Below are 12,239 nucleotides of genomic sequence, written 5' to 3'. Positions count from 1 at the left end.
TATATATATATATATATATATATATATATATATATATATATATATATATATATATATATATATATTAAATCGACTGGGCCTTACCTTAATCAACAATTTTCTTGCGTAGGTAGAGATCCAGTATTTTAAAATGAGATTTTTGAGGATATATGGACAAGAAGGTCAGTTATTGAATTTTGAGGATGTACGGCGGCATCGCATATCCCGGGATCGTGGCACATGCATAGGATAGTTGCTTTCCGTTTGTAGTATAGGTTAGTATAGGTTGAATTTCATTTGTATTCATAATATAGGTTAGTATAGGTTGAATTCCCGTTTGCATCATTAGTATAGGTTAGTATAAGTTGAATTGTAATCGCATTAATAAATCATAGGTTAGTATAGAACATTTATTTTAGAGTTGTTTTCCTTTCTTTCCCTTGTATTCATTATTCATAGTAATAAAAGACAAACTTATGTGCAGTTATGATAAGAGCCCATTTAAAGTAAATCTCGCGTTTAAAGTATAGTAATGACCTTAGATTAAAGAAGTAAAGGTCAATTATGGACAAAAAGGCCAATTATTGAAGCTTTAACAAGTTTAGAGAATTTAACTTGGAGAACATGTAATGAGTAAAATATATTGATCCAATTAATGGAATCATCATTAAAAAAAATGAGGATCTTGGGATTAGGATAGGGTAAGTTTGCCAACCTTATTGTCCACATGATAATTTATTTCAATGAAGTGTCCGAGCCACAAACCAACTAAATGAGTTTGGTTGCTCATAAAATTTTAGGGAAGAATCAATATGACATGATAAGGTTATTTATGAAATTTCGGTGACCATGACAAGGGTAGGTGTAAAATGACTAAAATGCCCCTATATTTATGTACCACTAACTTAAGGTGACCTCCAAGTGGCATAAAATTTAATGGGAAGCCATATGTCATGTTTTAAAGGGATTATACAAAGTTACCCGACCATGGGAATATGTTGAGGATTTAAATCAAGGTTTTAGGTGGTAAATGACATACTCTTATAAGAAGTTTAAGACGTTGTCAAAATCCCAGAAAACTCAAAATACTATACAAATCTATAGAAGACTCATTTATAATATTAAGTAGGAAAGATTTTAGGGAATTATGACAATTTTGAAGTATGCATTAAGATTTAAAATACGTAACTATCCCTCAAGATACTTTATAAGAAATCAAAGTTGTTATGAATACCAAGGTGCAAGCTTACTAAAGTTTTATGCATGCAAATAAAAGTTTATGACTCATATGAATGAGTGCGTACTTGTTGAGATTTTTTTTGTTAGTTGTATTTCAAGACTTCACAAAAAAAAAAAAAAAAAAAAAACTCTTAAAATAAGGACCCGAGTTATTCAAGGACTAAAACACTTTCAGGAACGAAAATTTCTTTTGGAGGTATATGATGTAATAGCCCAAAAATAAAGACCCGAGTTATTCAAGGACTAAAAAACTTTGGAGGACGAAAGTTTTTTTTAGATGTATATGATTAATAACCTAATAATAATAATAATAATAATAATAAAACAAATAAATGAATAAATAATTAATTAATTAAAAATTACTATTAAAAAGAAAGAAACCTTACCCATCCTCTCCACCAACCTCCCATCCCAACCCCATTATCTCTCCTCAACCTAGAATATCTACGGAAAAATAATAAAAATTTGAGAAAAAACGAAATGGCTAGACGCAATATGATGAGAAAAAATGAAAATGGCTAGACGCAAAACGAAAATCTCTAATTTCAAAGTTCGATTACATTATATGTTCTATTGAAGAAGCAAACAATGTCGAAGAGATACAAATAGATGAACTTCAAAGCTCTTTGCCAGTGCATGAGCAGAAATGAGCAGAAGCTTAATCGCACGAGTGCAATAGAGGAGATGACAGCCTTAAAGATATCCACACCAGGTGAAACTTCAAGCTCTAGAGGTAGAGGGCAAAGAAGAGGCAGAGGTCATTGAAGAGGTGGTCGAGAAAGAAGTGGAGATGTTGGCAAGTCAGCAGTCTAGACAGAGACGATTATGATAACAAAGGCAAGAGACATTTTGACAAGTCTAAGGTGGAATGCTACAGATGTGAACGTCTTGGACATTACAAGAATGAATGTTATACCAGGCTCCAAAAGGAGAAAAGAGATCAATCCAACTTTACGGAGAAAAGAGAAGAAGAAACATTGTTAATGTCATTTTATGCTATGAAGGTTGCAGATCAAGGTGTATAGGTCGTAGACGCTGAATGCAGCAACTATATGACAGGTTGTAAGGAATTCTTCTCAACTCTGGATGAAAATTTTCATACTACTGTTTATCTTGGCAACAATTCAGCAGATCTAGTCAGTGACGATTATGATAACAAAGGCAAGAGACATTTTGACAAGTCTAAGGTGGAATGCTACAGATGTGGACGCCTTGAACATTACAAGAATGAATGTTATATCAGGCTCCAAAAGGAGAAAAGAGATCAATCCAACTTTGCAGATAAAAGAGAAGAAACATTGTTAATGTCATTCCATGCTATGAAGGTTGCAGATCAAAGTGTATGGGTCGTAGACTCTGGATGCAGCAACCATATGACATGTTGTAAGAAATTCTTCTAACGGATGAAAATTTTAATACTACTGTTTGTCTTGGCAACAATTCAACTGTCCAAGTGATGGGGAGAGGAACAGTAGATATCTAGACTAGAAATGGCTTTGTAGAGTCAATTTCTAATGTGTTCTACATTCCTGATTTGAAGGTCAACTTGCTTAGTGTCGGTCAATTGCAAGAAAAGGGGTATGTGATCACATTCCAAACTAATGAACGTGAGATTTATGACTCCAGAAGAGGATCGATTGCTAAGATGTTGATGACCACCAACCGCTTATATCCATTGATGTTAAATATCGTCGCCAGAAGTTTGATTGTGAAGAAAGAAGATACCAACTGTCATTGGCATTTTAGGTATGGTCATCTATACATTAAAGGGTTAAAGACGTTGTCTTCAAAGAAGATGGTGACTGGGTTGCCATACATCTCTCCTCCAACAGAAATATGTGAGAGCTGTGTGGTAGCAAAACATGAAAGAAATTCTTTTCTATCTTGAAAATCGAGAAGAGCTTAAGCAATTTTGGAGTTTACATTCAAACATATGTGGTCCCATCTCTCCAGCATCAAATGGTAACAAGAAATATTTCATGACCCTCATCGATGATTTTAGTAGAAAAACATGGATTTACTTCTTGCACGCCAAATCAAAAGCCTTTGATTTCTTCAAGAAATTTTGTGCTACTATGAAGACTAAAACTTGAGGAAGAGTGAAGGCTTTAAGAACTAACAGAGGTGCATAGTTTTGCTCTAGTGAGTTACGAAATTTTGTGAAGAGAATGGCATAAGAGGCAGTTGACAGCAGCATATACACCACAACAAAATGGTGTGGCTGAAAGGAAAAACATGATCATTCTCAACATGGTTCGAAGTTTGCTAAATAAAGGAGAAGTCTCGAAGGAATTTGGTCAGAAGCTGTTGTGTGGTATGTTCACATTCTCAACCAGAGCCCTATTTTCTCTGTTAGAGATATGACTCCATAAGTAGCATGGAGCAGAAGGAAGCCCACGGTAGACCACTTTAGAATCTTTGGGTGCATAGCATATGCACACGTTCCAGATGAGAAAAGGAAGAAACTTGAGGGCAAGAGTTTGAAATGTGTGTTCCTTGGATTAAGCGAGACTTCTAAGGCGTACAAGCTCTATGATCCCCTTTGACAAAGAAGGTGGTGGTAAGTCGCGATGTAATCTTTGACTAAAAGAAAACTTGGACATGGGAAGAAAAAATCATTGTGAATCAGCAGATTCCTGTAGAACTTGAAGAAGAACAAGTTGGCGCCCCTATTCAGCCTCACTATGAGTTTGGAGAGAGCTCATCACAAGCTCAACAAGAAGATCTAGTAGAAGAAGAAAATTGTGATCACAATCAAAGAAATCCAAGAACAAGAAGGAGACCAACATGGATGATTGATTATGAGATGGACTATGACTCAAGTGATAGTGCTTATTTTACATTTTTTATGGATAATGATCCAATTGTCTATGAAGAAGCTTTGTAAAGGAGAAGAAATGGAGAGAAGTGAAATCAAATCCATAGAGAAGAATAAGACTTGAGAGCTCACTGATTTTCCTAAATGGAAAAAAAACAATTGGAGTAAAATGGATTTTCAGAACCAAGTTGAATGAACACGGTGAGGTGGATAAGTACAAGACACGACTAGTTGCAAAAGGATACAAGCAGAAGTATGAAGTTGGTTTTAAAGAGGCATTTTCACTAGTACCATGTCAAGATACTATAAGGCTTATAATTTCTATTACAGCACAAAAATCATGGCCTTCTTAGATTGAGAACTCCAAGAAGAGGTATATGTGGAGCAACCAGAAGGTTTTGTTAAAAAATGTAAAGAAGAAAAAGTGTATAGGTTGAAGAAAGCTCTGTATGGTTTGAAGCAAGCTCCGAGAGCATGGTACAGTCCCATTGACTATCATTTTGAAAAGATGGGATTCACTAAATGTCCATATGAACATACGTTGTATGTGAAAACTAAAAAGGGAGGTAACATTCTCATTATTTGCTTATATGTTGTTGATTTAATATTTACTAGCAATAACGAAGAAATGTTTGAACTTTTTAAGAAGAGCATGATGAAAGAATTTGAAATGACAGATCTTGGTTTGATGAGATATTTTCTTGGAGTAGAAGTTACTCAAATTGTCGTTGGTAACTTTATCTGTCAGAAGAAATATGCTCAAGAGTTACTTGAAAGATTTAAAATGGATGAGTGCACATTTGAAACTCCATCAGAATTGGGTTTGAAGTTGCACAAATATATTGAAGGGAGAGAGGTTGATAATAGGTACTTCAAGCAAATTGTGAGAACTTTGATGTACTTAACTTGAACAAGACTAGACATCATGTATGCATTTAGTATGATAAGTCGCTACATGGAGCATCCAACGGGAAAACATCTCAATCCAGCAAGAAGAATACTTCATTATGTGAGAGAAACTTTTGATTTGGGGGTATTCTATAAGAAAGGAGATGATTCGAAGATGGTTGGCTATACAGATAGCGACTATGTAGGTGATATAGATGATCGTAAAAGTACTTCATGAAGTATTTTCATGATGAGTTTAGGACATATTTGCTGGTCTTCAAAGAAGCAACCTATTGTAACACTCTCAACTATAGAAGCAGCGTTTGTGGCAGCAGCAGCATGCTCGTGCCAAGCAATTTGGTTAAGAAAGATGCTTGAAATTCTTAATCAGAAGCAATCAGGTACGACGGTTATATATTGTGATAATATGTCAACTATTAAGTTGTCTAAAAATCCTGTGTTGCATGGAAGGAGTAAGCACATCGATGTTCGATTTCAATTCTTGCGTGATTTGTGTAAAGAAGGCACTATTGAACATCATTTTTGCTGAAGTGTGAACAAATCGCTGATCTATTCACAAAGGATTTAAACCAATAATTGTTCGGGAAGCTTAGAAGAAAGATGGTGATGTGCAGAATCTAAGACGTAGTTTAAGAAGATGAAGTGAAGTCCTAAACTGATTTTTGCAGAATTTAGTTTAAGGGAGGGTGTTGAAGTGTCACTTGTAGATACATGTATGAATAGATACATGCATTGAAGGGTCACTTGTAGATACATGTATAAGGACATGTATGAATAGATACATGCATTGAAGGGTCACTTGTAGATACATGTATAAGGACATGTATGAATAGATACATGTAGGTTCATTAGTTCATAATTAATTAGGTGCATGATTTTTCGATAATGAATGGTAATGGGAAATGTCCCCAATTACCTATATATATATGTATGTATGTATGTTGGCATTGGTGAAAGGAGTAGAAAATCAATTAAGCATTTATTCATAGTTATACAAAGTTCTCTTCTCCCAACGAATTCTACCAAATTTCAGCTTATGTTAAGACCTTGTGTTTTAATCTTCCACTGAATGAAGGGTTAGTTATCGTTTTGATGCCTCATTCAAATGATTTTGTAACGACAGTGGATTTGGGTCGTTACAAATGGTATCAGAGCCAGACACCGAACGATGTGTCAGCCTTCTCGCTGTTCCCCAAAGGGGGTAGACAAGTTAATAGATCTTGTAGACTAGCCTACGATGTAGGCTTGGCATGTTCCACGGTCCAATCGCCGATGCTCCGTCGTTGTCAGGTACACCTTGCGTGGATGAGGGAAGGACGAATATTTTTTTTTTTTTTGTAGTATATTTAATGTGATTGGCTTTAAAAAAATGAATGACATGATACTTTATGATTTTATGCTATGATGTGATCTTGTATCAATGCATGTCTTTATGATACGACATTTATGTTTTCTTTTCCTTGAATTATATAGTAGAATGTAAGTAATGTTATAAGTAAATCATAGACTTAGACAGAATCATTTTCTTGGTTTCTAGAACCATGTCGCACAGAGGGCATAGAAGAGGTAGGAGAGGGAGAGGACGATCTCCCATTAGGGGATGGGGAAGAAGAGAAGTCGAAAGAAGCTCTTCCCAATAAGGGTCGACTACTGAACCCTATGCGTTCGAGCTACCTCCTGAATACGAACCTCCACCACATGCTGCACCTCCTCCTGAATACAAACCTCCCCATCAAGTTGTACCCCCTCGCACCTCCCCCACAAGCTGCACCCCCTCTAGAAAACGCACCGCCCCCTCAAGCTGCACCATAGGCTGGGTTAGACCCAGCCACAAGATTGATGTTGGAGTCAATCCAAACGACAATCCAAACAATGGTTGCCACACAACAGGCCACATTGTTAGCTATGCAACAAGTCGCAACAATGGCCATGCAACCAGCCAACGATGGCCACGCAACCGATGGATGCGACAGCCACACAACCGACCAAAAATCCACAATCGGACAGGGGGGCGAGTTGGCTAAAAGACTTCAGACGGTATAACCCCCGTCCTTTTGTCAATTCAAAGGAAGATCCCACAACAGCTCAGATGTGGATCGCAAACATGGAAACGACCTTTGAATCAATGAGATGCCCTGATGAACATAAAGTAGCATGTGCGGTATATGTACTGCAAAAAGACGCAGAAGTGTGGTGGGCAGATAATAAACAGAATATCAACCTAGGAGAGGGGATCACAACGTGGGAAACCTTTAAGGAAGCTTTCCTGAAATATTACTATCCAAAGGAAACCCGTATAAAGAAACAACAAGAATTTAACCACCTGACCCAAGGTGAATGCACGGTGGACCAGTATGATCAGGAATTCATGAGATTAACAAGGTTCACACCGTCACTAGCAGACACTAAAGAGAAACAGACGGAGAAATTTGTGTTGGGGTTGAACCCGAAGGCCCGCCGCATGTTGGAGGCACTTAACCCGAAAACATACGAAGAGGCCCTAAGGACGGCCAAGGCTTTGGAGGAACCTCTGGAGGAGAAAAATCCGGACCCAACAGTTGTCATAGGAAAGAAACGCCCTGTTGAGGTTGGACCCAAGGAATTCCAACCACCACTCTAGAGACCTCAACATAAGAACAGGGCACCTGCTTCGCTCCCAATAGCCCGATACCTAGTACCGAAAAAACCCATGTGCCACCACTATGGAAAACAACATAGTGGCAGATGTTTGGTAGGCTCTGGTGTGTGTTATAAATGTAGTTGTGCAGGTCACGTGGCCAGAGCTTGCCCTGCAAGGGACACGGGAAACCCAAGGGAACCCCTTAGAGGTCCGATCATTCGAGAACCCACCATGCAAACCCGCGCACAGATCAGGGCTTATGCAACGACCAGTAAAGAGGTGGGAACGTCTGGCACCATGGTGACAGGTATGCTTTCTATACTAGGACACTTTGCATTGATGTTGTTTGATTCGGGTTCTACCCATTCATTTGTTTCTTCGCCATTTGTTAGTCAAGCAGGGTTTGTAGTAGAACCCTTAATACATGTATTGTCGATCAGTACCCCAGTAGGGGTAGACCTAGTCACGAAAAATAAAGTAAAAGACGGACAAGTGGTAATAGCTGGACGAACCATCCACGTAGACCTAAAAGTAGTAGATATGACGAATTTTGACGTCATACTAGGAATGGACTAGCTAGCCGAAAACTTCGCTAGCATAGACTGCCATAAGAAAGAATGGGGTATTCACACCTCCAAACGGACTTACCTTTAAGTTTAAAGTAACCTTCACAAGCACCACCCAAAAATAATATCGATGATGAAAGCCAGACGCATGGTACAACAAGGGGGGTGGGCGATTCTAGCCTGTGTAGTAAAAACAAAAGGAAAGGAGAAAACAATAGATACGGTACCCATAGTAAACGAATTCACAGATGTCTTTCCAAAGGACCTCCCGAGAATCCCTCCAACGCGAGCGGTACACTTTGAAATAGAACTGGAACCAGGAATGGGATCCATCTCTAAAACGCCATACCGCATGGCTCCAGCAGAACTAAAAGAACTTAAATCGCACCTACAAGACCTATTAGATAAAGGCTTCATTCGACCTAGCGTATCCCCTTGGGGTGTGCTAGTGTTTTTTGTTAAAAAGAAAGATGGCTCTATGCATCTATGCATTGCCTACAGGGAATTAAACAAGAGAACGGTAAAAAATAAATATCCATTACCCCGCATCGAGGACCTATTCGACCAACTTCGAGAGGCAACAGTTTTTTTCAAAATAGACCTTCGATCAGGATACCATAAATTAAGATTAAAAATGGAGATATACCGAAAACATCCTTTCGAACCAGATATGGCTACTATGAGTTTGTGGTAATGTCCTTTGGCCTTACCAATGCCCCAGCGGTGTTCATGGAATTAAGGAATCGAGTATTTAAGGAGTGCTTAGACACGTTTGTGATCGTGTTCATAGACAACATCCTGATATACTCTAAAACGAACCAAGAACACCAAGAGCACCTCCGAAAAGCCCTAACTATCTTAAGGGAGAACAAGTTGTATGCCAAATTCTCCAAATGCGAATTTTGGCTATGACAGGTTTCATTTTTAGGACACGTAGTGTCCAAAGACGGAATTTTAGTAGATCCCACCAAGATAGAAGTCGTCAAGAAATGGAAACGCCCAACTACGGTCACCGAGATACGAATTTTCTTGAGATTGGCGGGTTACTATCGAAAGTTTGTCCAAGACTTTGCTAGAATATCCTCACCTCTCACCCAATTAACAAAAAAGGGCGTACCTTTTGTATGGAGCAATACTTGTGAGGCCATCTTTCAGGAACTGAAACAAAGACTGGTGTCCACCCTAGTGCTCACGGTCCCAGAAAGCTCTGCGGGATACGTGATTTACAGTGATACATCCAAAAAAGGGCTGGATTGTGTACTGATGCAACGTGGCAAGGTAGTTGCATATGCGTCACACCAATTGAAAAATTACGAGAAAAGCTATCCTACACATGATTTGGAGTTGGTGGCGATGGTGTTCGCATTAAAAATTTGGCAACACTATCTATATGGCGAAAAGACCCAAATTTACACGCACCATAAAAGTCTAAAATACTTGTTCACACAAAAGAATTGAACATGAGACAACGTAGTCGCTAACGCACTAAGTCGAAAAGCAGTATACTCGTCGACCCTCATCATAAGGGAGCCATGAGTGCGAGCAGATTTTGAACGAGCTGACATAGCTGTAGTAACCAAGGAGGTTATAGCCCAAATAGCTCGACTGACAGTGCGCCCCACGCTCAGACAGAGGATTATAGACTCACAACGTGAGGACCCAAGCCTAAATAAAATCCTAGACCAGTTGACAGTAGGCCAGTGGGTGGTTTTTCTAAGTCACCAGATGATGGACTATTATGTCAAGGACATTTGTGTGTCCCAGCTGTGAGCGAAATAAAGAACAACTCCAAACTGAAGCACACAACTCACCCTTCTCCATACATCCAGGTGGTACAAAGATGTATGAAGACCTGAAACAACACTTCTGGTGGCGAAGTATGGAAAAGGATATCGCGGAACACATGAGTAAATGTCTGGTGTGTCAATAAGTAAAAGCCCCTAGGCAGAAAACTGCTGGACTACTACAACCTCCAAGTATCAAAATGGAAATGGAAAAATTTTACCATGGATTTCATAGTAAGCCTACCCAAGACACTAAAGGGTTGCACGGTAATTTGGGTAATTGTCGATCGTCTGACAAAGTCGGCACACTTCCTACCGGGTAAGGCAACATATACAGTAGACAATTGGGCTCAACTGTATGTGAAAGAAATTGTGAGGTTGCATGGAGTCCTGGTATCAATTGTGTCGAATCCAAACCCGCGTTTTACGTCGGCCTTTTGGCGCGGACTCCAAAAGCGTTGGGTACCCGCCTCGACTTTAGCACTGCCTTCCACCCACCAACTGATGGTCAAACGGAACGATTAAACAAAATCCTAGAAGACATGCTTCGGGCATGTATTATGGATTTCACGAGGAGTTGGGACACTAAACTACATTTAATGGAATTCTCGTACAACAACAGTTTCCAAACAACCATCGGGATGACACCGTTTGAAGCGTTATATGGAAAACGGTGTAGATCCCCATTGTGCTGGAATGAAGTAGGAGAACGAGAATTGGTAGGACCCAGTTGGTCTGCATCACCAACGAGGCGGTACAAACAATTAGAGCAAGGATGCGCACCGCACAAAGTAGGCAAAAAAGTTACGCCAACGATAGGCGTAGGAACTTAGAGTTCGAAGAGGGGGACCCAGTGTTCCTAAAAGTAGCTCCTATGAAAGGCATTCTAAGATTCGGACTTAAGGGAAAGCTAAGCCCCCGCTTTATCGGACCTTTCAAAATCTTAGAAAGAATAGGTTCAGTAGCAAACTAGCCTTACCACCTTCGCTCTCGAGCGTACATGATTTATTTCATATGTCCATGTTGAGGAAATATATTACAGACCCTACGCACTTGATAGACTACAGACCCCTCGAGATCGAGGAAAACTTGAGTTATTAGGAGAAACCAATTAAAATTCTAGCTCGAGAAGTGAAAGCCTTACGTAATAGAAACATAGGGTTCATCAAAGTATTGTGGCGAAACCACCCAATAGAGGAAGTGACGTGGGAACGAGAGGAGGAAATAAAGGAAAAATATCTCGAAGTGATCACGAGTTTGAGACTTTTGGGAACAAAAGTTCTTTTTAGGGGTAGATAATGTAATGGATCAAATTATTAAAAAATAAAAAATAAAAAATCGCTGTCATCGGCAGGACCGAAAACTCCGGCGTTTCGTTCGCACACGACCCACAAAGTGCACCCGACGTCGAGGTCACCATGAAAACCAAACCCGACCTTCAGCCACCTCCAAGACACCTGCAAGAAAGAAAAATAATGAGAAAAATGAGAAAGTGAGAAAACTGACAAAGCTCCAGCAAAGCCAAACCTTACGAAATCGACTTCGAAACCTCTAATTTACGCAACGAAATCAGCCCCAGAGACCTTTACACACACCAGGGGTAGATTTCGATGTTGCTTACACGTCGTACACCATCGAGTAAGGGAGACAGAATGTCGAATTTTTGAACTCCCCCTCAGATTCGTGAGTGTTAGGCCCTTACGAACCAAAAAAATACCATAAACAGGATTAGAGGGAGGAGGAGACTCGAAAATGGAGGAAAAAGGAAGAAAAAGGACATCGGAACAACTTGACCGAGGAGAGAGAGAGTGTCGCCAGAAAAATTTGCTGGTAATCGGGCGAGGAAGACGAAATCCGACCCGATCTCTGACTTGCAATCCACAACCTCTCGGCCCAACGATTCAACCCTCGGCCCACCGAAACAAACTGCAGCCCAATAGTAAGGTTCAACCCAGCCCACCGCAACCAAAACCCTGTAGCTCGTCGCAACTAGAACCTGCATCCAGAGTTTGACCCACCTGACAGCCGCGCACTTGACCCGACGACCCGACCTTGACCCGAGACCACTGCACACTCGTCGCCCTCTAGTTGTGCCATGTGGCACGTCTGCAGCGCGACACCCCCTCGCCTCCAGCGGCTTGATCGGCTTCGATGGCGGCTTCTCTGCTCCGACGGTTAATTCGGCTCGGAAAACTTGTTTTCTGTAACGACCCGGGAAAGAAAAAAAAAAATATATATATATATATAATAAATAAATAAATGAAAACGAAAAAAAAAAAAAAAAAAAAAAAAAAAAAAAAAAAAAAAAAAAAAAAAAAAAAAAA

At 39.7% G+C, this 12,239-nt stretch overlaps 2 protein-coding genes across 2 annotated transcripts in view; both read left to right on the top strand.

Moving 5' to 3' along the window:
• Nucleotides 1-12,239, top strand: part of LOC111444394 (lysosomal Pro-X carboxypeptidase-like) — a 29,650-nt gene that overhangs the window by 12,280 nt on the left and 5,131 nt on the right. Inside the window, exon 9 of the mRNA XM_023082487.1 lies at nucleotides 837-841. The gene's annotated coding sequence lies outside the window, so the exon portion shown is untranslated. The remainder of the gene's footprint in view (nucleotides 1-836; nucleotides 842-12,239) is intronic.
• LOC111444461 lies at nucleotides 6,891-7,565 on the top strand. Its single transcript, XM_023082558.1, has one exon. It carries the CDS (start codon nucleotides 6,891-6,893, stop codon nucleotides 7,563-7,565), a length of 675 nt encoding a protein of 224 aa, XP_022938326.1.

Source organism: Cucurbita moschata, unplaced genomic scaffold (genome assembly GCF_002738365.1).
Source record: "Cucurbita moschata cultivar Rifu unplaced genomic scaffold, Cmos_1.0 Cmo_Scf00006, whole genome shotgun sequence".
Classification (NCBI taxonomy): Eukaryota; Viridiplantae; Streptophyta; class Magnoliopsida; order Cucurbitales; family Cucurbitaceae; genus Cucurbita; species Cucurbita moschata.
Note: the sequence above shows the minus strand (reverse complement) of the source record. Positions and strands in the feature narration are given on the sequence as shown.

What these genes read in the sequence shown, in the direction of transcription:
- LOC111444461 (XM_023082558.1), top strand. Translation starts at nt 6,891, where the DNA reads ATGGCCACGCAACCGATGGATGCGACAGCCACACAACCGACCAAAAAT.